Source organism: Rhizophagus irregularis, chromosome 8 (genome assembly GCF_026210795.1).
Source record: "Rhizophagus irregularis chromosome 8, complete sequence".
In the NCBI taxonomy this organism is placed as follows: Eukaryota; Fungi; Glomeromycota; class Glomeromycetes; order Glomerales; family Glomeraceae; genus Rhizophagus; species Rhizophagus irregularis.
Genome location: NC_089436.1, coordinates 2010451 through 2036840, shown reverse-complemented (window position 1 = coordinate 2036840; position 26390 = coordinate 2010451). Strand labels below are relative to the sequence as shown.

At 28.6% G+C, this 26390-nt stretch overlaps 10 protein-coding genes across 10 annotated transcripts; 3 read left to right on the top strand and 7 right to left on the bottom strand.

The window, feature by feature from the left end:
* Positions 1 to 466: 466 nt before the first annotated feature.
* On the top strand, positions 467 to 829 carry OCT59_028357 (uncharacterized protein; the record flags this gene model as incomplete). The annotated part of the gene is made up of 1 exon (XM_066147226.1): positions 467 to 829. One exon carries the CDS (start codon positions 467 to 469, stop codon positions 827 to 829), a length of 363 nt encoding a protein of 120 aa, XP_065993954.1.
* A 539-nt stretch (positions 830 to 1368) lies between these two features.
* On the bottom strand, positions 1369 to 1893 carry OCT59_028356 (uncharacterized protein; the record flags this gene model as incomplete). The annotated part of the gene is made up of 1 exon (XM_025312043.2): positions 1369 to 1893. The coding sequence occupies one exon, from the start codon at positions 1891 to 1893 to the stop codon at positions 1369 to 1371; it is 525 nt and encodes a 174-aa protein (XP_025165816.2).
* Positions 1894 to 6125: 4232 nt separating this feature from the next.
* On the bottom strand, positions 6126 to 7901 carry OCT59_028355 (uncharacterized protein; the record flags this gene model as incomplete). Its single annotated transcript, XM_066147225.1, has 12 exons — positions 6126 to 6135; positions 6229 to 6295; positions 6384 to 6406; positions 6492 to 6497; positions 6593 to 6620; positions 6706 to 6756; positions 6836 to 6878; positions 6998 to 7031; positions 7111 to 7156; positions 7223 to 7270; positions 7442 to 7476; positions 7876 to 7901. 12 exons carry the CDS (start codon positions 7899 to 7901, stop codon positions 6126 to 6128), a joined length of 417 nt encoding a protein of 138 aa, XP_065993953.1.
* Positions 7902 to 8372: 471 nt separating this feature from the next.
* On the top strand, positions 8373 to 10664 carry OCT59_028354 (uncharacterized protein; the record flags this gene model as incomplete). The annotated part of the gene is made up of 2 exons (XM_066147224.1): positions 8373 to 8687; positions 8752 to 10664. 2 exons carry the CDS (start codon positions 8373 to 8375, stop codon positions 10642 to 10644), a joined length of 2208 nt encoding a protein of 735 aa, XP_065993952.1. The 3' UTR covers positions 10645 to 10664.
* A 24-nt stretch (positions 10665 to 10688) lies between these two features.
* On the bottom strand, positions 10689 to 11574 carry OCT59_028353 (uncharacterized protein). The gene has a single exon (XM_066147222.1). The coding sequence runs from the start codon at positions 11382 to 11384 to the stop codon at positions 10770 to 10772; it is 615 nt and encodes a 204-aa protein (XP_065993951.1). The 5' UTR covers positions 11385 to 11574; the 3' UTR covers positions 10689 to 10769.
* A 2071-nt stretch (positions 11575 to 13645) lies between these two features.
* OCT59_028352 (uncharacterized protein) lies at positions 13646 to 16940 on the bottom strand (the record flags this gene model as incomplete). Its single annotated transcript, XM_025322647.2, has 12 exons — positions 13646 to 13835; positions 13925 to 14124; positions 14199 to 14326; positions 14400 to 14686; positions 14764 to 15059; positions 15131 to 15615; positions 15695 to 15785; positions 15851 to 15947; positions 16017 to 16170; positions 16247 to 16485; positions 16552 to 16674; positions 16746 to 16940. The coding sequence occupies 12 exons, from the start codon at positions 16938 to 16940 to the stop codon at positions 13692 to 13694; spliced, it is 2439 nt and encodes an 812-aa protein (XP_025165813.1). The 3' UTR covers positions 13646 to 13691.
* Positions 16941 to 17259: 319 nt separating this feature from the next.
* Positions 17260 to 19741, bottom strand: OCT59_028351 (uncharacterized protein). The gene is made up of 4 exons (XM_025322646.2): positions 18671 to 19741; positions 18418 to 18583; positions 18088 to 18338; positions 17260 to 18020 (listed from the first exon to the last, which is right to left on the bottom strand). Exons 1-4 carry the CDS (start codon positions 19724 to 19726, stop codon positions 17853 to 17855), a joined length of 1641 nt encoding a protein of 546 aa, XP_025165811.1. The 5' UTR covers positions 19727 to 19741; the 3' UTR covers positions 17260 to 17852.
* A 75-nt stretch (positions 19742 to 19816) lies between these two features.
* On the bottom strand, positions 19817 to 21173 carry OCT59_028350 (uncharacterized protein). The gene is made up of 3 exons (XM_066147221.1): positions 21151 to 21173; positions 20871 to 21017; positions 19817 to 20802 (listed from the first exon to the last, which is right to left on the bottom strand). The coding sequence occupies exons 1-3, from the start codon at positions 21161 to 21163 to the stop codon at positions 20009 to 20011; spliced, it is 954 nt and encodes a 317-aa protein (XP_065993950.1). The 5' UTR covers positions 21164 to 21173; the 3' UTR covers positions 19817 to 20008.
* Positions 21174 to 21648: 475 nt separating this feature from the next.
* Positions 21649 to 23457, top strand: OCT59_028349 (uncharacterized protein; the record flags this gene model as incomplete). The annotated part of the gene is made up of 3 exons (XM_025322644.2): positions 21649 to 22737; positions 22808 to 22973; positions 23054 to 23457. 3 exons carry the CDS (start codon positions 21649 to 21651, stop codon positions 23455 to 23457), a joined length of 1659 nt encoding a protein of 552 aa, XP_025165809.2.
* Positions 23458 to 24412: 955 nt separating this feature from the next.
* OCT59_028348 (uncharacterized protein) lies at positions 24413 to 24816 on the bottom strand (the record flags this gene model as incomplete). Its single annotated transcript, XM_066147220.1, has 3 exons — positions 24413 to 24538; positions 24622 to 24684; positions 24760 to 24816. 3 exons carry the CDS (start codon positions 24814 to 24816, stop codon positions 24413 to 24415), a joined length of 246 nt encoding a protein of 81 aa, XP_065993949.1.
* Between the last annotated feature and the right edge of the window lie 1574 nt (positions 24817 to 26390).

The following is a 26390-nucleotide window of genomic DNA, read 5'->3' as shown; positions in this document are numbered from 1 at the left end:
AAATGGATTACAGAAACCAGATAATCACTACACATTAGTTTTATATCCAGGTGCTGAAACATATGATTCTCTTAGAAATGCACTAGCTCCTTTAATTTCTGATTTAAATGTATTAAAAGAGAGAGGTTTTTATCAAATAGGTGGTAATCATTGGCCAGTAGAATTGTATTTCAGTTTCGATTGGAAATTTTTGGCAATTTATTTGGGAATGAAAGCTGCTAACGCACAATACTTTTGTCCTTGGTGTGATTGTAGCAAAAATGATATTATTACTACGTCAAAAACAATTAACAAATCAATGGATGATATTAAAATTAATTACAAACAAATAAATGGCCACATCAAAGAACCATTATTTTATATGATACGCTACAAAATTGGGTAGTTGATGAATTGCATATTTTTTTGCGGATAACAGATAGATTGTGGAAGCTAATGATTTCTGATCTTCGCCGTGAAACTGCAGATGAAGAAATTTGGAAAGCCAAAATTTTATTGGAAATGCAAAGGCTTAACATATCATTTCAATTTTGGCGTAGAAAAAAATACCAATAATTTATTATACACTTCGCTGATGGGTCCAGACAAATTAAAAATCCTCAAAGGATTTGATCTTTTTGCTGTTTTTCAATCAATAACGAGAGCTATACAAATTCGTGCTTTGTGGGATCAATTTAATGAACTATATCATTTAATGCAAGACAAGAAAACAACAGGCGAATTTTTTCGTTATAAGGCCAAATCTTGGTTAGATGCATTTACAGCTCCTTCACAGGACATCCAAATAGAAGTAATTTTGTTAGAGGTATGTATCGTGTCCAAGATATAACACCATACATTCATGTTTTATGTAATCATGCCGCAGAGTTTCTTGAAATCCATCATGAGTTTGGATTGGCTGCATTTTTATGTTCACCAGTAGAAAAAATGAACCATATGCAGGTGTGCCTTTATTTTCAAAATACATTGAAAGATGGGGGGAATAAAAATTCACAAAAATCAGCAATCTTAGAAATGCTAGAGCATGAAAATCGGCAATTATATTTTGCATCAAATAAAGTTCCTAATTTTCTAAAAAAATCCAAAAAATATAGGTTACAATAATAGGATTTTATTTGTTTGACAATAAAAAAGAAAAAAATTTTTTCGGGATCAAGTAATTTTTATTATGGGCAATTGAACTAATACTATATCTATGTAATTTTTTTTCAATTGATAATAGTTCATTCCATCGTTATCATAATAAAAACCTAATTACATAAGTTTATAAAATTTTCTTTAAATTTGACATTGGTCTAAAAAAAAATGAAATTGAGCTAAATCCGCTTCAAATTTATGGTTCTCTTTGTCTCTACCTCCCGTCACCTTTCATTTAACGGTCATTTCTCCATTATAAACTAATTTTGATTTTAATTTTTTTGCATTTTGATCATAACTGTTATTTTCACTTTCAGGCATATACAAACGAACAAAATTCAATTGTCCTCCTCCATAATTGCGCTCACCCCAATTTTTGTCATCTAAGACTTTTCCAACTTCATCAAAGGCCTTTTCTCCCTTAAAGATACATAAATAAGAAGACCCACATAGAGAGTAACGCGTTATATGGTTTCTAAAAATACCAACGAAGGCATCTTCACTACAATGTATCGAAAATACTTGTTTCCCAACAGCAGTATGATGGTTTTTAAGACGTTTTTGTAATTCTTTAATTATAGCTTTTTTCAAGTGTGAAAGCTCGGATTCTGAAACTGGTTGAATATGTGAAGGAAGTGTATTGTAAGATACATATTTTAATGTTTCGTGTCTTTGTAGACCTGAGCGATTTTTGAACCCTTTAACACGCCTTTTGCAGATTGAACAATATAACCTAGTTGAATCTCGGGTAGACATTACTTAAAAAAAAATAAAATTCTATAAGTAAACGAATAACTAAAAAAAAAGTAGAGAAAACTAACAATTTCAGTAAGTTTTATAAAAAAATTACGCCGGGTTTATGCTGAAGTATATACCGAAGTTAGTTGGATGGGTTGTATAGTGGTTAGATGGGTTGAACGCATATTTTTCATTAAGTTATTTTTGTTTTACGATTAGTTGAACGGAAAATTTTTTTTATTAACTGGTCTTTATAATCATATGACATAAAAACACATGAATGCCGATCATATTAGTATTACGTAAAGGACCGCTAAAGGCAACTTTGTCAATTAAATTCAAATGAACTAAATTCGCGCATATGATATCTCTTTTTATTTTTATTTGCTTATTATTTACTTTATTTAGAAATAAAGTTAAAGTCTAAAGTTGTCTATCCCATAAAAAGTATTTATACTTAAAATATACTTAAAATTTATTAAAATATACTTAAAATTTTATTAAAATATACTTAAAATAAGTATTAATTTTAATTTGTGATGTGGATCCTGTGAATGCCTTGTGTAGAAAAAGGGGCATTTATGCTAAAAATGGCTGTTTCTAAACGAATTATACTCTCTAAGCAAAAATTTCACCCAATAGTGCACACATGAGGTGCTCTATAGCATGACAAGTGGTTTGGTAATTAATAATATTAGATAGTTAGATTAAGTTTTATTTACTTTATGTATTTTCTGATTCTTTTTGCTGTTTAATAAACTATCAAATGCATTGCAGAAAAAAAAAATTTTATACTTATATCAGTAAATTTTTTGGAGTGCGGATCCTTAGGGATTCCAAAAATCCTGTAATTAGTAAGGATCCCTAAGGAATCTTCCCCACCAGCGAGGATTCCCTATCAAAAGAATTCTATAGAATCCTTAAAGATCCTAAATTTACTAATAAGAAATCCTCAAGGATATTTTATTTACAGTCCCCGGCGAAAAGAATGGCGGTCAATTTTTTAATAATATATGCAAATTGTAATAATAAATCATTAAAATATTTTTTTATATTCTGAAAGATGGACAAAAAATACATATATTTTATTATTAAATTAATATTTGGTATGGCCTCCATTTGCATCAATACATGCTTTAATACGATGTGGCATGCTTTTAACGCAATTAATAATTACGGTATTATCAAGATCGTCCCATTCCTTCCTAATTAAGTCAAGAAAATTATTTTTCGAAATATTTTTTTTGTGCGACCATACTCTTGACCTTTTTCTCAACATTTTTCTTTAAAACAGCCCACACATTCTCAATGGGGTTGAGATCTGGGCTGTATGAAGGCCAAGGAAGGATCCGACCTGGAAGGTGAGCTCTCAAATCATTTTGAACATCACGGGAAGTGTGTTTCAGGTCATTATCTTGTTGAAAGACCCATCGACTACTATGTACTTCATTTGCATTATCATATAAATGCTCATTCAAAATTCGAAGGTATAAATGACGATCCAAATTTTCAGTGAACATGTGCATGGCGATTTTTCCCTTAATGCTGATTGCACCCCAAACATGAACTTTAAATGGATGTTTTACCATCGGAGCAATTGGTTTTGCATCACGTGACCATGCAGGAAGGGTGTTACAAAACATTTGGAGTGTAGTTTCATCGGAAAAAACTACTTTTTTCTAATTAAAGTTCGCATGTTCGTTGGCGCCTGACAATCAATGGTTACTCTTTTGCTTTTTGTGTCAAAAGAGGAACCCTTCTAGGGAGAACAGAAGCAAATCCAAGGTTTTTAAGCTCACGACGTATGGTACGTTCACTAACCTCAAGCTCAGGATTTTTTTCTTCAAGTTGGGCTTTCATTTCACCTGCTATAGTGAAATGATTGCGTTTGACGATCTTCCCAATATGGCGGCATTTTCTGGGGGTTAATTTTCGTGGTCGACCAGAGGACTGATGTACAATAATCTTACCATTTTTTTTAAGGAACTGACATATCGTTCACAGGAGCGTAGGGAAACTCCTGTTATTTGTGAAATTTCTCTTGCATTTCGGATATTTTGCCCCCAGAGAAGATTAACAGCATTTCTGTTTTTTTCAAAGGTGGTTAATGTCATTTTGAGAGGAAAAACATCAAGAAAGTTACTTTTTTCATTTATTTTTTTTCTTGTTATTTTTAAGGTATATGTCACTGACCAATTTGGAAACAATTAATAAATTCCAAATCGGGAAAATGGCCATGTTACAGTTCAAAAAAGAAGTAATATTCCCACCGCCATTCTTTTCGCCGGGAACTGTATCATATTTATCTGTTATTATATTGGCCAATTTTAATTATTTTATTTATTATTATTAATATGTTTATTTATTATTTCCCATATATTATTACATGTCCTTTCTAAGCTAATTAATCAAGAGGACCCTGGATATCTCCAAAACAGGTCATAAGTCACACTTTCGGCAGATTGGCCCATTTTTCAGGGCTCAAAAAATCGTTTTTTGTAAATATCTCGGCATCCAGTGGTCCAATTTTGATGAACTTTTTTTAAATTGTAGAGCTAAATGAGGCTACAAAATAAAAAAAGTTCATTAAAATTGAATTACTGGATGCTGAGATATTTACAAAAAACGATTTTTTGAGTTTCAGCAAAAAGGGGTGTTTTTGGCCAAAAGTCCATTATGACCTTTATATTAGATATCCGGGGTCCTTAATCAAGAATATTAAATAAAACCGGTTTCCTTAATAAAATACTAAGACCCATCTAATTATAGTAATTTTTAAAATTATTATTAAAAGTTATGATGTATAGAATGATATTGTCCTCTTATAGAAATGTTCAAAGATTTGTTTTACATTTTTACCCTTAAAAAAAGAAAATAATAAATTGTTAGTAAATTACGTTATAATAAAAAAGAACAATAAAAATAAAAAAAAATTTTTTAGTTTTTTATTTAATTTGACGAACATTACTAATTGTTCATTTTTTAACAGGTTTTTGAGTTTTTATATTAGATGTGGCAATGTGGAATGCCAGTAAGTAAAAGAAAATGTTTTTAATTTTTTTTTATATTAATAAACATTACTAATTGTTTATTTTTTATTTTTTTAGGTTAATGAAAAGCTAGAACAATGCGAAGATTTACACACATACCTAAAAAATAAGAAACGACAATTAGAAATGTTCGTTAAAGTAAAAAATCTTTAGCTTTTTTACTTACTATGCTTCTATATCTAGAGATTTAAAAAAATTCTTAAAAAAAAGAAAGAAAAATAAACAGTTAGTAATGTTCGTTAAAATAAACAAAAAAAAACATTTTTCACTTACTATTTAATATTTCAGATTCAGAGACTCAAAAACCACCTAAAAAGAAAACCGAACAGTTCATATCGGCGAATTTGATTCATCATCAAAATACGTTGAATTTTATAGTAACAAAGATGCAGCAAAAATAGAATATGTAATACAATAATCTGATAAGTATATTTGACTTTTAAAAAATACAGTTTGGTTCGATTTAAAATTTGGCCGGAATTAGCGTAATTTTGGCTAAAATTAACATTATATTAAAATATGAAGATTTTAAATTAATAAAAAATAAATTTCTAGCGGCTACTTTAAGATTATCGCTATAATCGTTGCAATGTAATAATTACTTTAACCACGTATATTACTAGTTTAACTTTACATACGCTTTTAAATTTAATTAGTAAATAATGCATTCATGACGTAAATTACTATTAGATAAAAGATAATAATGTATTTTTGTTGATTGACATGTAGTTAATTATGAGGTGTTTTGTTAAACTAAATTTTTTTACTCAACAATGATTTCACACTAATTGTAAACTTGCTATATAAGATAAACAATAAGAAAGCAGCGAAATATATCCTTCCCTTTAAGGTACGATCTGGATGAATCTGATCAATCCATTAGCTGGATAATCAATGATCAGGATTATCCAGATTAAAAAATTCCCTTTAAATGCCTTTCAAAAGCTGTTCCATTAATACTGGAGGACTCCCTCTCTATAAAGAAAAAAAAAATAAAGAGGTGTTAGTAACTTTTACTAATGTCCCTAATTAAAAAAAATCTGCCATCTTTACCTTTAAAGTACCAAAGGCAGTTCCAAAGGTTCTGACAGATAATCCAGTTAATCTTGATGATTTGGATCACACCTCTATGATGACCCAATACAACATCCCAAGATCTCTGAATCTGTCATTGACAAATTCTAACCGAAATTCCATGCTTCAGAACCATCTAAAAAAAAAGAATGAATGAAACGTTAATGAGAGTTTCATTAAAAGGTAGTTCAAAGAAAAGAAATGTGGAGCCTACAAATAAAAAAAATACCTTAATATATTATTTTCTTTGAAGACGTCTTCAAAAGCTTCTCTAGGGTTCCGATGTGATACCATTCCTACAAAATATAAAAAAAGTTAAAAAAATGTTTTTAAATAGTTTAAAAAAGCGAAATGTAGTAATCATTCGTCAAAACTCTCCCTCACCAAATTTCCGTGTGTCCAAGAGCCTGAAAATTTACCTAAAAAAGGAAAAAATCTGTTAGTTAATAGTTCGTAAATAAACAAGTTGAAGAAAATATCACACACCATTACACACGTCTAAGAAATCCAAAGGACCGCATAAAAAAGGAAAAAAAAGGAATTGTTAGTTAAAATTTTGTTAAAATTATAAAGAAAAAAGTACTGGAACTTACGAATTCCTAAGAACAAGCCGTTTGAAACCTAAAGAAAGGAAATAAATGAACAAAATGAACATTAGTAAAAGAAAATGAAACTAAAAAAATAATGAAAAAAATCGAACATTAACCTTTATTTCCAAAGAGAACCGTCAAGCTTAAAAAAGAAAAATCGCCAGCACCTAAAAAAAGAAGAGCCAAAGAAAGGATAAATTAGTAAAGAAAATGACAGTAAAATAAAAAAAGTGAAAGAATACCAACCTCTATTTCCGCAAAGAGAGCCACAGAAATCTAAGAAAAAGTACTAGAACCTAAAAAAATGAAAAAGCAAGATGAAAATTAGTAATGAAATGAAAAGAAACAAAAAAGAAAAAAAAATAACCTCAAGAGAACAGCAAACCTAGAAAAATCCGAAAAAAAAACCTGCCAAAAACTATAAGAGAAAAAAAGACAAAATCTACAAAAAAGAAAGGCAAAAGTTAATAACAAGGCAAAAGAAAACAAGACAGAAGGAAACAAAAAAAAAAGGACACCACCCATATTTCAAAAGGGAATCGGCAACATCTAAAAGAAATGAAAAAACTGGAAAAAAAGAACTGTTAGTAAAGTATGTTAAAATAAAATACAAAAAATAGAAATTAACCTTACCAGAATCATATCCAAAGAGAACCACCCAGATAAAGGAAAGTAAACGAACTGTTGGAAATCATTTGTTAAACAAAAATAATTTAAGAAAAAATAAAAATAAAACCAAAATTTTGCGTCTAAGGAAAAGGAAACCGAAAGAACCACCTAAAAAAATATACAATTCGAAATGCTAGAAACCCCCTTGTCCAACTAAGCATAAAATTCTGGGAAATTACTCACCATATAAATAGTATACTAGGAGCTCATGATGACTTCTGATAGTAAGATCATGTTATTTTTTTTTTAATAGCTTTTGTAATTTCAATATTTTTGAATTTGCTAAACTTTTCTTGAACTACTTCGGCAAACTTTAATTTATTAAAGAGAAATGGCAAATACAAGGTCTCCAGGTCTATTTCCTATAAAGAAAAGAATACTTAATAAAAATATTCCCTAGAAACTTACTGAGGCGTATATATAATATACACTTTTCAGGTTATCTGTTCTTACAAAATAAAAATTTTTTTTTTTTTTTTAACTATGTAACGAATTCTTCAGATCGATTGCTGCATCTCAGATTACAATTGTCAGTATATAAATAGATTGAATAATAAGGCTAAGTTTTCAATTTGGGAAATGATCATCAGGCTTATAACTAAATTTGGATTGAATACAGGTTTTTATCTTGATTTAATAGCATAACAAATTTTGATCTGACAGTGAGTCAGTGACGCATCTTTTTTAATCACATTTTTTTTAGGGTTCACCTGTTAACGTTTATAAGTGTAATAAATACTATGTTAACAGTTATAATAAAAAAAAATAAAATAAAAAAAAATAATTAAAGACTAACCACGTAATTATATATTTTTGACGCGTTATAACTTATAACATTATGAACATTATGTAACTATACTTTTGCCGTTTGCGTCATTTGTAGTCGCACAATTTGAAATTGTTATTTATGTGGATTAGTCTAAACATAACGTGTTACACAGCAGTTTTTAAATATTAGCAGTTAGCGTTAGATAAATATTTTTTTTTATTATTAAATCTTTTTCAAATAATTTTTTTTTATTTTATTTCTCTCACACTTTTTAATATATTCATTTTTTATTTTTGTAAATCATTCACGTTTAACGATCTAGTATAATTACATAAAACATAAATTATGAAAGAAGAAGGCACTTATCCTAAAAGTTCATTTATAAAACTTTTTGATAATAAAAGAACCTATTTTTACGAGATAATAAAAGAGGGAACATACCCTCTTACAGAACAACTTCATTATACCAGGAATCCTAAACACCCAATTCCTCATAATTATGTTGTCAAGACCCAATATGGAAAAGCAATGTATACAGTTGAATGTTCAATTGAATATGTGGAAAAAAAACCTTTATACAAAATTTGCTTTGGAGTTAATTTTTCAAGAGAAGTACATTCCTGGGAGACATCTACAGATGCTGCCTGCAAGTATTATCAGGTACACTTATTTTTTAAAAATATTTTTTATTGTTGAAATGAATATTAACTAGTTATACTATTAGGAGTTTAATGAAATGAAAGAAATGGAGAAAAATCGAAATAGGAACCAGTCAAATAAAGAAAATAAAGGAAAAATATCTGGTCCTTTACTTTTTGGTCTCAAGTTACTTAGCGTTGAACGAGTGCGTAGAACAATGTCTCTAGATCTTAAAATTCGGCCATTTATTGATCTTGGTAATTCTCAAAAACGTCGCAGAATACTTGGATTATCACAAAGTGTTTTAGATATTGTTGAAAGAGAAAGAGACAATACATTTCATCCAGATGATCAAGTAAAACTTAAACAAATAAAATTTGAGATAGATGATGATGCATATGATATTAATTTTGGAAAGGTGAATAAAATAGAGGAAATAAAAAAAATTGAAGCAGTAGTTAAATCTATGGATAAAGGCCATATATCAAGAGAAGCTTATCGATCTCTAGCACGAATTGAAGATCTTCCACGTGAAAAGGCAGTATGTGATGTGCGGCAAAAAATTAATGCAGAAATGAAGAAAAAGGTCCCACTAACTCTTGTTGATTTATTGCAACCGACTAAATTTGAACCAATTAGAGAAGAACCAAATATTACTGATAGTGAAATTATTACAAATATGTTAGAATCAATTGGAAAAGGAGGTCAACGTCGTATAACAGATATATTAAACTACATAATACCCTTATATATTGAAAAAGGAATTTTAATTCCTAGACAATCAACATTACATATTCGAATTTCAGGAGATGGGCGTAACGTTGGACGCAAAGTGAAACATGTAATGGTCACAATGACATTATTGAATGATTTAAGTGGATTACAAAAACCAGATAATCACTATACTTTAGTTTTATATCCGGGAGCTGAAACATATGAGTCTCTTAAGAATGTATTAACACCTTTAATTTCTGATTTATGTATATTAAAAGAGAAAGGTTTTAATCAAATAGGTGGCAACCAATGGCCTGTAGAACTGTATTTCAGTTCCGATTGGAAATTTTTAGCAATTTGTTTGGGAATGAATGCTGCTAATGCACAGTATTTCTGTCCATGGTGTGATTGTAATAAAAATGGTATTAATACTACTTCAAAAAAAATTAACAAATCAATGGATAATATTAAAGTCAATTATAAACAAATAAATGGCCATATCAAAGAACCTTTATTTCATATGATACCATTACAAAATTGGGTGGTTGACGAGTTGCATATTTTATTGCGAATAACAGATAGATTGTGGGAACTAATGATTTCTGATCTTCGCCGTGAGACTGCAAATGAAGAAATTTGGAAAGGAAAAATTTTATCAGAAATGCAAAGACTTAATATTCCCTTTCAATTTTGGCATGAAAAAAATACAAATAATCTGTCTTATACTTCGTTAATGGGTCCAGACAAATTAAAAGTTCTAAAAGAATTTGACCTTTTTGCTGTTTTTCAATCAATAACACGAGCCATACAAATCCGTGCTTTATGGGATCAATTTAATGAACTGTATCATTTAATACAAGATAAAAAAACAACTGGTGAATTTTTTCGTTATAAGGCTAAATCTTGGTTAGATGAATTTACAGCTCCTTCCACAGGACATCCAAATAGAGGTAATTTTGTTAGAGGCATGTATCGTATTCAGGATATAACACCATATATTCATGTGTTGTGCAATCATGTCGCAGAATTTCTTGAAATCCATCATAAGTTTGGATTGGCAGCATTTTCGTGTTCTGCAGTTGAAAAAAAAAATCATATGCAGGTATGCCTATATTTTCAAAACACATTGAAAGATGGGGGGAATAGAAATTCGCGAAAATCAGCAATTTTGGAAATGTTAGAGCATGAAAATCGGCAATTGTACTTTGCATCAAATAGAGTTCCTGATTTTTTTGAAAAATCCAAAAAATACAGACTAGAATAACAGGATTTTATTTGTTTATCAAATAAAAAAAAAATGAAAAAACGTATTAATTATCTATATAATTTTTTTTATTATTTGACAAAAATATCATATAAAAATTATCTATTTACATTATAAGATTTTCTTTAAATTTGACATTGATCTAAAAAAAAACGAAATTGAGCTGAACCTGCTTCAAATTTATGGTTCTCTTTATCTTTACCCCCTGTCACCTTCCATTGAACAGTCATTTCTCCATTAACTAATGATTTTGTTTTAGATTTTTTTGCACTTTGTTCATAATTACTATTTTCAATTTCAGGCATATGCAAACGGACAAAGCTTAATTGCCCTCCTCCATAATTACGTTCTCCCCAACTTTCATCATCCAAGATTTTTCCAACTTCTTCAAAGGCTTTTTCCCCCTTAAAACTACAAAAATAAGAAGACCCACATGGAGAATAACGTGTTATATGATTTTTAAAAATACTAACAAAAGCATCTTCACTGCAATGTATTGAAAATACTTGTTTCCCAACAGCGGTGTGATGATTTTTAAGACGCTTTTGCAACTCTTTGATTATAGCTTTTTTTAAATGTGAAAGTTCGGAGTTTGGAACTGACCGAACGTGTGACGGAAGTGTATTGTAGGACGCATGTTTTAGTGTTTCATGTCGTTGAAGTCCTGAGCGATTTTTAAATCCTTTTGCACGCCTTTTGCAAATAGAGCAATATAACTTAGTTGAATCTTGAGTAGACATGACTTAAAAAAGAGAAATCTGTAAGCAAACAGTAGCTAAAAAAAAAAATAGAGAAAACTAATAAAATAAATTCATAAATTTAAAGAAAAATCAGCTGGTTTTAGCTGAAATATATACCAAGGTTCGTCGGATGGGTTGTGTAGTGGTCGGATGGGTTGAACGCGTTTTTTTCGTTAAGTTATTTTTGTTTAACGATTAGTTGGACGGAAAATTTTTTTATTTAATAAAATCTATATATTCACATGACATAATATCACATGAATGCCGAACACATTAGTATTATGTAATAGGACAGATAAGGCAATTATATCAATTAAATTTAAATGAACTAAACTCGCCCATATGTAGTAACGGTAATGTTCGTTAATATTGATATAAATAAACAAAAAGAAAAAAAATTTTTTTTTTTCTTACTTGCTAGTATTCCACATCCAGAAAGACTTAAAAATGTCTAAAAAAGAAAATAAATGAACAGTTAGTAATGTTCGTTAATATAAACAAACAAAAAGAAAAAAAATTTTTTTTTTTTCTTACTTGCTGGTATTCCATGTTCAGAAAGACTCAAAAATGCCTAAAAAAAGTTAATAAACAAACAGTTAGTAATGTTTGTTAATATATAAAAAAATTGAAAAAATTATTTTATTTTACTTGCCAAATATCCTGTTTGAAAACCCAAAATTCCAGTCATCTAAAAAAAATAATTAATTATATTTTAAGTATAAAGGCTTTTCATAGGATTGCTTAAACTTCTCTAAAATCCTATGATTAGTTTCTTTAAAATTTTACTATAGTTTTATTACAGTTTTAGTAAGATTTTGTCAGTTTTAGTATTTATAATAAGTTTTATCAAGTTTTGCTTTTTTTCAAAGTTTGCCAACTTTTTAATAAAACTTTCATATAGTTTCAGTAAAGTTTCACTATTTTAGTATTTTGCCAATTTGCTAAAACTTTTTAATTTCTTCAGCAACCTTAATTTGGTTATCTGTTCAATCTGTTATTTTATCTGATTATGTAATATCAAACACAGTATACAGATAATTTTCTTATTTAGTAATAGATTTTCTAAAAATATATCTTACCAATTTTGGAATTTATATAACATTTGACCTAAAAAGGAAATAATTAATATAAATTCTTACTAGAGCTTATCTTTAACTTTATTAATATAAATTTTTACATATCAAAAATAATTTTATACATTTTGGCAATTTTGTTATATCAAAATATTTTGGCATTTTATCAATTTCATCAATTTCAGAAATTTTGTCATATCAAAATTATTTTAGCATTTTATTAATTTTATTAATTTTAGAAATTTTGTCATATTAAAATTATTTTGATATTTCATTAATTTTAACAGGTTTTTTTTTCATTTTATCACAGCTTAATAGAATTTTGGTAAGCATTTTTATTTGTAAATAACATATTATAATTAATAATATAATAAATATTATAATTTGTCTTTTTTCTACTTATGACATGGTCACATTACTATATTTTTTTATTTTGTTTTTTTAGTAACTTTTACTCTGTTTTTATTTAAATAAATAATACATTTTTTATTATATTACTTCTAATTATCAAATAAATCATCATTTAAGATTTTTCATAATTTAAACTAAAAAGTTTCATCATGTCACATAAAATACTTTTTGCTCAATTAATGATATCAGAATATAATATAAAGAATATTATGACAGTATAGTATAATAATTTTAATAAAGGTTATATAATCAATTTTATTTTATGGTACGTAGATATACAGTCTGTAACAATTCATGATATAATAAATTGATATATTAAACATTATATAAACTTTATATAAAATATACTGAACTTTTATTGATTTACTGCTACATGATTTGCCAATTTCGCCTGAAATTAAGCCAGAATTAGAACCACTTAATTTTGCCTAAATTAATTGATGCCAAATCATCTTAATTCTGGCCGAAATTGGGATATTAATCACGTGATTTTCTTAACTTTCCCTAAAGGGGTTCGGTATATAAAAAAATTTTCTTTACCGAACTCTATTATATACCGAACTTTTACTCCCAAACCGTGGGTTCGGTATATCGAGATTTGATGTATATTGTCCTTCGCTTCGCTCCAGACAATTATTATTGTTGAACATACTTGTAGCCAAAAGTATTTTTGCTAACATGTAAAGTATGTATTTTGCATATTCGTTTTACATAAACTTAAAGGAGGTTATCATTTACATGTAATATAAATTTTTACATAAACTTAATTATTATTTAGTATAATGATTAAAATAAATAATTTTATCCTTTATTTTGTTAATTATTAATCCTCTTCCATAAAGTTTTGTTCTAAAGGACCTAATAAATCCATAGAGTGTAATGAATAATCAACAATGTAAGAATCTGTAATTAACCTATCCAAACGTTGATAATGTCTTTCCGTATATGATAATATTCCATCCAATATCTATAATTTAAGCAAGAAATTAATTCTAAGTTTCTAAAAAACAAGAACTAAACCATACTCTAACTTAGGTTGGAAATGATTTTACTTACATCTTTAATTCCATTAATTTCCAATAAATCTTGTGATGAAAAAGATTTGACGATAGCATGTAAAATAGTTTGAGATGTACGATAATTTTTTGCATTTGTATTCCAATCTCGAATATATTTTAGTACTTGTTCTAGATTTTCTTTTGAAAGTGTTGCAATTATGTTATCGATTGATTCAGATCCTGTAATACTCTTATCTCCTAAAAATGTAATATGATACATGTTCTTTTAAATATCCATATGATATCAAAAGATGTTTGCGATTACAACTTACCTTCAGCTCTGTTATTAAGAACTTCGGTAAACAGATTTAAAAGTCTAAATGGTTGATTCAATGATATGGCAAGCATAATCGCGTTCTTATAATCTTTCTTTAACAAATAATTTGACAAATCTTGTTCCCTAAATGCAAAATATATTAGTAAGAATGCGTTATAGGATATTTCTCTTTAAGGATATTTATAATTTTACTCACTTTAAAATTAATTCTTCCTCTTCCTTAACACGGGCTTCCATTTCTTCAATAGTACAATCTTGCCATAAATTTATTAAAGAATCACCACCACCCGAAGCAACAAAATTTTCATCTTTTCGTATAGTTAATGCCCAAATTTTTTCTGTATGATTATCTAATGTAGTTACACATTCATTTGATTTACAATTCCATAATTTAATCAAACCGTCGGATCCACTTGATATGAGTTGTAAACCTGAAGTTATAAATGAGACTCTTAACACTGTATTTGTGTGTCCTTCAAATGTCTGAATTTAAAAAGGGAGTAAAGATTTTAAATAGTCATGTTTGCTTTAAAAGTTCACTTTTGGATTGGTTTACTCACTTTCAAACAAGAAAAATCATTTGTTGACCAAATTTTGATGGTTTTATCACCGGAACTTGATACGATAGTATAATCAACTGGCGAGAATTGTACACACCAAACACCTCTTTTATGTCCCGTACAAGTTCCCAATAATTTTCCATCAGAAACCGACCAAATTTTAATAGTTTTGTCTTGTGATCCTGTTGCGAACATTTTATCATTTGATGAAATAGATATTGAATTTATATCTTTTTCATGTGCTTGATGTGTATATAATGCTTTTGGTCTATACTCTTCTTCGCACTTTGACAGATCTACAATAGAATAGTGTGAAAATACACTTAATTTCAAAAAAAAAAATTTGATTAACAAAATTTAATCTTACCTGCTTGAGATAGGTCCCAATATTTTACAGTCCGATCTTGACTTCCAGTTATACAAAACTTTAAACTTTTATTAGGTAAAGCAACAGCTCCAATAGCTTCAGTATGTCCAACACAAATTCCACTTCCTTTAATTCTTTCCTCCGCTTCATATGATTCAACATTAATTTTCCATAATCTTGCAGTATTATCTTTTGATCCTGATATTAAAAATTTTCCATCAAAAGATTTTGCTAAACAAATCACAATATCTTTATGACCATAAATAATATTATTATCAAATGAATCTATATTAAATAAACGAATTTGTTCTGTATTCGTTGCTATAGCCAAATGTGATTCTGTTGGACCTACATAGACGAGATCTATTATTTCATCATTATGGCCTACAATTTGTTTTATTCTTTTTAAACCGGAAGATATATTATAAAATAGTATATTTTGGTCCGTAGTTATGGCTACCAAACAATTGCTTTTGCGAAGATATCTAAAGGAATTTAGATTACAAAAAAGTAAATTAAATATTTTTGAGGAAAAAAGACTTTTTATTTGAAAATTTTACATACATGATGTCTGAAATACCATATTTCGCGTTCTTTTCGGGATCCTGTGCTTTAACAAGTTTGCCACTTTGAAGATCCCATATTCTTATAATTCCTAACAATCAAAATTAAATAAGTACAAAAGTCGGGTTGAATTAAATAAATTTATAATTAATTTACCATTATCGCCACCAGTATAAAATAATTCTCTACCAATACTATTTTCAATTTCGGATATGAAAGTATCAGGATTTAATATTCCTATTGTCTCAATTGTCTAAAAATGAAAAAAAAAAATTATAATTTACGAGCTAAATTTTCTTTAAAAATAGTTAGATTATAATACCTCATATATGGGAAATGTTTTAATCAATTTGTTCTTATTCAAATCCCAAAGATTTACAACTTTATCTCTTGATCCGCTTATTAAATATTTGCCATCATTAGATACGCCTAATCCACGAATTATACTGACGTGACTTTTCAATACAGCCACACAACTAAACAATCAAAGAAAAATGAATCAAAAGTAGATTCTTCCTGATCAAAATTTCAAATTTGCAAAAAATAACTCACTTTCTTTTCGACAAATCCCATATACGAATATTACAATCATCGGCACCAGAAATTAACATCCATTTAGAATCATCTTTCCAAAATTTTAATGAACTTATAATTCCCCCATGTCCACGAAAATTATGTGTACAATACCCTCTCTCTATATCCCATATTTTTATTGTACTATCAGCTGATCCTGTTGCAACTAAAGTTGATGATTCATCAACATCCATTACAATTACAGGTGCTTCATGTGCCTAACCATCCCACATTAAATATAAGTTAAATAATGATAAACCAAAAATTGTTGATGTAGAAATTACCTTGAATGATCTCATGCATTTTCCTGTTTTCAAGTCCCATGTTTTAACTGTAAGGCTACGTGATGAACTTATTAAATATTTCCCATTTGGTGTTATAATAAAGGTTGTAATGATTTCAGTATCCTAAACAATTAATTAAAAATGATTTTAAATTAACAGGATGATTCCATAATTAATTATGATAAGTTACATACACCATTTAATCGGAACAATATTTTTCCATTTTGAATATCAGTAACGTCAATATCTTCTCCAATTGTCGTAATCAAATGTTGTTCATCGGGTGTAATCGATGCCTTACCGCCAGTAAATAGCGATCCAATCGCTAACGTAGACTTAAAACTAATTTTATGTTGCGGTTTTATAGGTGTGTCAGGCATTTTTGGCATTTTTGATAAAAAATTAAAAAAAAATAATCAATCTTATCGTGACAGATATTAGCATGATTACGTCGCATCTTAGTTACACTTGGTTGTTACACTATGAAATACAAACGCGTTATAACGTGTTTTTATTTTGCGTGCGCGATAAATACAGTATATAAGCCATATTTTTTTTTTAAACTCATCCATCTCAAAGATCACTCTTTCCACACAATAATAATGGCTAAAACAAAGAAAGTATTTGGTGGTATGTATCAACTCCGTATACTGTATTTAAATCATATTATTGGAATTATCTTATTGAAAATTTTTTCTTTTGTTTTTAGGTAGAAATAAAATCACACCTTACAATAAGTTTATGAAAACCGAACTCCCAAAAGTAAAGATTGACAACCCAAAGATTAGTCATAAAGAAGCCTTCAAATTAGTTGCTCAAAGATGGAAAGATTCACCTGAAAATCCGAAGAACGTTCAAGAACCGCCGGCTGAATAACTTTGTCTTTACAAAATATTTCTTCTTTACGCTTAATATAATAATATTATGATCTTTTTGTAATTGTCATTTTTTTACTTTGATTTAGTTTCTACGAATAACATAATCTTATTTTTACCTCGTTTTTTTTTCTACGAACATAATCGTGTTATTTTTTACTTTATTTTTATCCTCTACGAATATCATAATAGTATCATTTTTTACTATGTCTTAGGTATATCAAATAAATCGTCACATTTAAAATTTTTTTTGTTACGTCGCATAAAATCGTGAAAATATGCAAAACTTTCCACTTAAGAGGTCTTTAATAATTAAATATAGTTATAATTAAATATAGTTACAATATTTGAGGAAATAAAGAAGATACAAATTCAAGCATATTTGTTTGTTGTATAATAATAATATTCAATTATTCATCATTATTTTTATTGCTTTTCTTTCCTGTCTTTTATTCTAATCATTAAATCATCACAAGATTTAACAATGGAATAATGATATTTAACAGGTTCATTAATATTTACCAGTTCCACATCATATTTCCTATACAACAAAACCATCAAAGCTTTCAATTCGGTCATAGCTAAATTCTTACCCTATAAAATAAAAAAGAATCATTTTTTTATTCTTGTAGATTAAAAGAAAAAAAAATCAAAGAATTACCGGACACATCCTTAGTCCTCCGCCAAAAATCAGCAGAGAGTTCTTTGCTATTTTGTTACCACCTGGAACGCCTTGATTCAGAAATCGTGAAGGATCGAATTTTTCAGGATCCTTCCAATGTGACGGGTGTGTATGAATTACATGCGTGTTAACATTAATTTGCGTTCCTGCTGGAAAACTATATTTTACTATCTCATCTGCCTTTATTGACATCCTAAATATCACTGGCACAATTGACATAAGCCGAGAAACTTTTAAAAAAAATGTGAGATTATTAAAAAATAATTGAGATTAAAAAAATATATATATTACTAATAATTGTGAGAATACCTTCTTTAATGATAGCGTCACAATAAACTAATTTATTCAAATCTTCATGTTCGATTGGACGACTTAAATCATCTCTGAAGACAGAATTGAATTCTTGAAGCATTTTTTCCTTGACATCAGGATAATGGCCAAGATGATATACAATAAAGCAAAATGTATTTGCTGTCTAAAGAAAAGAAAATATATATATATATAATTTTTTTTATAAAGTTTCCAAGAAAATTAAAAATCAACTTTCAATGATTAGACATACAGTATCAACTCCAGCACTAATAACTTCTAAGATATTTCCACGGACTTCTTCATCAGACAGGGGTCTTGTATGGTGTTCATCTGCAAGTTTAGCTGTAACATCTCTTGGTGTATTTACAGTTAACAACATTGACAACATATCAGGTATCAATTGCTCATCTTCCGGTGTCATTTCAATTTCTTTTCTTCTCTGTTTAACCAATTCCATAAAAGTATTATTCAATCGATCAACCTCACTTTTTAAATATTCAGATCTTTTTTTAAAACTAGGAATATATTTTCTCCATAATGAAGGTGTATCCATAAAAAATTGCAAAGCATGAAGCCATGAACGAATATTTTTAATAAGATTTTCTGATTCAACCATTTCAATTTCTGAATGTTGTTTTGTTTTTGTATTAGACAATTGATTAAAATAATTAGCAAATGAATAAGCTCTTTTATTCGTTGTCAAAGTGAAAATAACATCTGTTGTAAATCTTATCATCCATTCTGATATATTAAGTGTAAATTCTTTGCCACTTGTGTTCTCTGTCTGAAATTTTAATTCCCGCCAATAATCTTCCATCTCTTCGAATAAGTTTTGTGTCCAAATAACATTTTGTTTCATAAAACTCAACGAACTAATTGCCTGATTAAAGAACTTTCTATTAAACGTCCAACTATCTAAACTTCTATTGAACGTAATTCCTTTCGTAGTAACATCAATTTCATCTAATCCTTCTCTGTGTGTTATTCTTATTAAATAATTATTATTTAATGAGGGTCTAAATATCTTTTCTACTAAATCAGCTCTGGATATCCATATATGTCGTTCGCCACCCATGTATATTTCACAAATATCTCCATATTCCTCATGAAGACGCTTTGCCCATGTTGCTGGATGTCCTCTATACTGTAAACGATTGCCCACAAATGGGAGAGGAAAAGGTCCTGGCAACGGCCTGTATCTAGAAAAATATTTAAAATAATAGAATGCTAAATAAAACGTGAAGATAGCTAATGCATATCCTATTATGTTCCAAAACAAAAATTTTATTATATCAATAAATGACATCTTAAAAATGTTCGTTAAAAGAATGTAAAATAACAAAACTTTGATTGAAATGAGTTTATCAATCTACAACGTGCATGACCAAAATTGGCATAAGCTCGCGACTTTTTAAGTATACGATCAATTTACTTTTTAGCATACTACTACATCATTATATGTCATATCGTAACTTGAACGAGTTTATTGCATTTTAGGTTGATATTTGTTAAAATTACTCGATAAAATAAATAATTGATAATCTTTTAAAATAAGTTACTGAAGTTACTGACCGCATAAATTAAATAATTAAAACCCTCCAAATCTACGAAATTTCAATTTTACCACAAAACTAGATAACAATCTATATCCGAAATAAGTTAAATTCATATACCAACTTTCTTTACCAACATTAAAAAACTTTCTTCTTTCAGTTACTAATCCGTTTACTTCATCATATTCCTCTTGTTCATTTTCGAATTTTTTAAAGAAATCTACAAAAAATTTAGGTTTATCAGTCATTATGGCATCAACTCCCCAATTATGACAGTTTTTGGCATGCTCTTCCTTGTTAACAGTCCATACAAATACTGGTTTTCCTTTAGTATGAGCTTCTTTAATAAAATTTTGAGCTTCATATCCAGATAGTGCAATATAATTCAAATTATAACCATCTGCATCACTAAAATAATCTCTTGCTATTTCCAACGAAACACCTATATGTACTATTGGAATCTCTGGTAAATGAGTTTTTGCGTATGAAATAAATTTTGGATGCCATATTCCTAATGTAATTCGTTTGGAAAATACAGATAAATCTTCATTGTATGATTTAAGAATTTTGCTTAAAGTCACAAGAATTTCAGGTGAGTTATGCATTTTGATATCAATTACTGCCCAAACATGAGAATTCTCGGTTTTGAGAAGAAGGTCAAGGACATCTTGAAATCGAGAAATAGGACAACGTGGTTCTTTTTGTGTAGTGAGAAATTCAATGTCTCCAAAATAATTCCTGTCAGATATCATTCCCTTGCCCGTGGTTGTGCGATCCAATGAAGGGTCATGCATTATAACAAGCTCGTTATCAAGTGTTGGGTGAATATCTAATTGATAATAAAAAAAAATTAATTTATTGATGATTGAAATTGAAATAATTGCAAAATGGCTTTACCAAATTCAATAGCATTAGCACCATCTGCAATAGCTTGTCCGATAGATAAAACGGTATTTTCAGGGTATTTAGCACTTGCACCCCTGTGACCTACAACAAGTGGTCTGGTTTTTGACATCCCATAATCACATCTTCCTGGAATAACAGCTTTATCCAAAAAAAAAAAGCATGGGTTTATTAAACAATATGAACCATAACTAGCTATTATGTTGATAATTACATTGTGCTACATTATAATAATAATAAAAATTATCATTACAAAAAAAAGGCATAAACTTACATTCCATATTCATTATATTTACTACAGAAGAAAAAAAGTGTTTTGGGGCATTATATATTTATATTAAAGTAAATGATGGGTAAAACATGCAACGGCAAAACAAAAATTGTTCATAATTGCCGAGTGCCGAGCTGAACCAAAGATCAACAACAAAAAAAGTTAGCCTTTATAAATATTTTATTATAAAAAAATTGCAAATCCATAAATTTGGTTACAAATTATATTAAGAACTTCAGATCATCAAGAGTTGAACAGGGATTCGGGATAACAATCAGGGCCGATGGACTTTCTTTACAAAGAAAGTCAATTATAAATTTCATTTTGATTATTATATCGAGCGAATTCAAATAAAAAATGAGATTTAGCTTGATTAAGTTAATTTTTCAAATGTTTGAATCACGAGTTCAATTTTACCAAACTAAATTAAGAAAGGTTAAAAATTTATTATAAAAGCCAACTCCTAAAAAAACAAAAAATTAAAAATTGATTTTCCCAGTCATGACATTAATTAAAGAATTCATTTTTGATCCACCAAATTTTCTTTATTTAATCTTTATCTTTGTTTTAACTTACATATCACAATTTTATTTTCGTTACTTTACAAGACAACATCCAATCCCAGGTCCGATCCCCTTTCCATTAATAGGAAATTTTGAAACTTATCATCCGAATTCATCGCAATGGGCAAGAGAACTCCAAAAAAAGTATGGTGATATTTTTGAGGTTTATTCAGGAGGTTTATTCACTTTAAATAATAGACAAATCTGGATTTCGAATGCAAGTCTTACAGATAAACTACTTTCTCCATATACAAATAATAATTTTCCTTATCGTACAACCGAAAATGAAGGATTGGATAAAATGGATATGACAAGTAAAGGAATAGTATTTAATAGAAATGTAAATAGTTGGGCATATAATAGAAGAATTGTGGTGCAAGTGTTAATGGCACCTAAGTTTTTAAAGACAGCTGTAAAAAATACAGAAGAATTATTTTTTGAAATGGAAAAGCATTGGGAAAAACTTGGTTATCTAAATGACGCAAAAGAACAAGAGATTGAACTTGATTTGGCAAATTGGATGAGGAGATTTATGACTGATTCCGTTTTTAATCTAACTACAAATACAAAATCTTATGCTTTGCTTAATTATTTTAACACTTTCAATACCTTGAATAAAGATGAAAGAGAAAGTAATAATGATCATTTTTTAAGAGAATCAGAAAAATTTGTAAACTATATTAGATTACATTTCGTTGCTTGTATTTTCTTTAAGGATACCCCAAAGATATTAAGAACAATTCTTCCAGCAAATAGAAAAAAATCAAGAGAATTGTTGGATGTTGTGGCGTGGTTAAATAGTAAAGTGTTGGAACTAATTAGAGAAAGAAAAAAAGAAATTGAGAAAGCCGATCCAGATGAAGAATTAAGTGCTGATATGTTAACTTTATTATTAACAATTAATACAAATCGAGATCCTAAATATGTAAAAACAACCGATAAAGATAATTTGATTGACGCTAGACCTATGAGTGAAGATGAAGTTCGTGAAAATGTTTATGAAATCATGGGAGGCGGAATTGATACGGTATGTAAATATATATTTGAAAAAAAAAATTTTTTACAGTTAATTTATTAGTCTAAATTTTACTTTTTAGACCGCAAATACATTTTGTTACGTAGTTTACTATCTTACACATTATCCTGAAGTTAGACAAAAAATGTTACAAGAAATGGAAAAGATTCTTGGTAAAGATATGAATCGTGAAATTACATATGAAGATTTAAATAAGTTGAATTATTGCGGAGCAATCATCAAAGAAGGTGACTAAAATTTTTTCGTCTTGTTTGAAATTTTTCTTTATACTAAAATTTTAAACAATGTTTATATCAAATTTTTTTAGTTTCGCGTTTAATGCCAACGGTTTCGGTTTTATTTCGCGTATCAGCAAAACCTGATGAAATCGCAGGTTATAAATTTCTTGCAAATACGCAATTCTTTATAAATGTACCTGCTATACAAATGCACCCTTCTCATTGGAACCAACCAGAAAAATTCGATCCTGATCGTTTTATGGATAGTGAACAACAAATTCCAAAGAACGCCTTACTTCATTTTGGTGGAGGCGCGAGAGTTTGTATGGGCAAACAACTGGCAATATTACAGTTGAAAGCATTGATGGTTTTATTATATAGAAAATATGATGTGGAATTGATGGACATGAGCGGAGGTATAAAGTATTCTTCAACGGTTGTGAATCATTGCGAAGAATTGCCTGTAAAAATAAAAGTAAAACATTCCGCTTAAGAAATAACGTATTTTCTAATAACGTGCCAACGTAAAAAATAAATTTCATCTATTTATTTTATTTATTTGTAAATTGTATATCATATTACAACCTTTTAAATATATCAATGATTTATCAAATTTGTACATTTTCATCATTTTTACCCATCACAATCTTTTTGATGCTTCCTTAATAAAATAAAGCATCTAATTTCTTCAATCCTTTCCGATAAAATTGTTCGCTTATAAATATTTTCATGAGATTTTCAAGAAACTCTTTTTCTGCATTTAGGTGCATCACAATTATGTCATATGATATTTTAAATGATGTGCACGAATACATTGTATAGCTTTTCTTCAGAGTAAATTTTCTTATGATTTTTTAATTATACGATCGAGTAAAGCCTTTCTACATTCATTACTTTGTATGGACGTTCACCAGTATGAGTTGATTGATTTCTCTTGTGATCTCTTAAATGATTGGATTGGGCATATTTCTTTTCGCATCCAGGCTCATCACATTCATTGGTTTTTCGCCAGTATGAGTTTTCATATAACGGGATAAATTATAAACTTTGGTAAAACTATTAGTAAGACATTTCTCATCATCGTGAGATTTTATATAACTTTTTAAAGCAGTAGCTCGAGAATATATCTTTTTACAGCCAGGTTGATTACACGTATAACATTTTTTTCAGCATGACCTTTAATATGGCGAGTAAAATGATCGGATTGAGTAAAAACTTTTTCCAAATCCTGGTTCATTACATTTATATGGACGTTCGCCGGTATGAGTTCTGCTAAATGAACAGATCGGGCATATCTTTTTTCACAGCCAGGAAAACCGCAAGCGTATCGTTCTCCAGTATGTATTCTCATATGATCTGATAAATGACTAGATCGAGCATAAGTCTTTCCACAATCTAGTTCTTACATTTATATGACTTTTCGCCAGTATAAGTTCTCATGTGAATTTTTAAATTGCTTTGTTGTGAGAATCGTTTTCCGCATTTAGGATCACTGCATAAATAACGCTTCTCTTTTTAAAATAAGGATTTTGAAGAAAATTTTCTTCTACAACCAACTTGCCCGCATTCATAGGCTTTTTGTTATATAATATACAAGCGTGATTTTTTGTACCAACGTTATCATCCACATTTTTATTATATTCGATATCAGAATCACCAGATTCTGTTTAGTTTCAACTTCGGAGACACTATTATTTATTATAAACGATTCTTTTCTCATCTGATAAAGAATCAAGAAAGTCAATACTTAAAATATTTAACAAAAAATAAAAATTTTTTTTTTATTTTTACTTACATAATCATTATGATATAATGTAGATGATGTAGATGATGAATTATTTAACACGTCCATTTCATTAGATGTTGTACTATTAATTCACACATTACATTTGCATGGAAGTTCACCAGTATGACTTATCATGTGATGTTGTAAATGACCTCCATTGTGTATAATTCTTTTCACATCCTGGTTCTTTACATTTATACGGATGTTCACCTTTTTTTTATGACGAGCCAATATATTCGATCGTATAAATTGAGCTGATATAAAAGTTTTTTCGTAATCAGGTTCGTTACATTTATTGACCTTTTAAATCAACAAAACACTTTTACATTCAGGTTCATCACATGCAAAAGGTTATCTCATGAATATAATTTTTGATGATTCTGAAGAAGATTTTAAAGATAATGTTCTACCACAACCTTCTTGATCGCATTTATATTTATGCTTTAGTGATCTTCGATTTTTTTGTTTATAGTGCAAGAAGCATAAAATAAATTTCACTTATAATATGGTTGTCGTAATCATTTATGTAAATATCACATGCATCATCACTCTTGCTATTCACGTCTTCATTCACGCCTATTTCTTCATCTTCTTCTTCACTAAATTCGGTAAGAATTTTCATTAAAATAATGATAATAATTATTATAAAAGAATGAGATAATTTATTAATATATAATATACTATACAGTATATATAATTTTTATATTATTATTTATTTACGTTGTTTATTTTGTAAATATAAATAATTAATATAATTAATTATACCTGAAGGAAAGGATTTAATTATTAAAAGAGCGTAAAAATCTTTAATAGAATAACTCGACAAAAAACAATAAAAGTTTAAAAAACATTTTTTAAAACCTTTTTGATTCTAATGTTTATTTACCAATTGTAGACTTTTGATACGAGATCAAAATTCTAAAACTAATTCAGTCACATGATCAATGTCGTACTCACCAAAAAAACGATACTGTAAATCTATTCAATGAATATGAGTCTTCATGTGCTCTTTTAAAGGAGTATTATATGCAAATCTCTTTTCACATCCCGGTTCACTACATTTATATGGACGTTCCCCAGTATGAGATCTCATATGAACTTTCAAATTATAAAATTGCGCGAAACTTTTTTCACAACCAGGTTCTTTACATTGGTAAGGACGTTCCCCGGAATGAGTTCTCTTATGACGCGAACAATGACTGGACATCGCAAAAGACATTCCACAACCTGGTTCGGGGCATATGTAAGGACGTTCGCCAGTATGAGTTCTCGTATGATATGTTAAATTATAAGATTGCGTAAAACTCTTTCCACATCCAGGTTCCTTACATTCGTATGGTCGTTCACCCGTATGGTACCTCATATGAATAACTAATTTATTCTTTCGAACAAAAGCTTTTTCACATCCAGAAAAGTTACATTTGAATTTCTTGTTATTTAATTGATTAGACTTTGGAGATTCTTCGATTTTCGTTTCTTTCGTTTTTTTGATGATATTACTTTCGATAGTTTTAAGAACGAGTTCAGATCTTACAGTTCTAGCGTAATTATCAACTTTATCATAAAATTTCTCGTCATCGTCAGATTCCTCATTATCATTTTTAATATTCTCATCGTTAATTTTCATGTCGATATTCGTC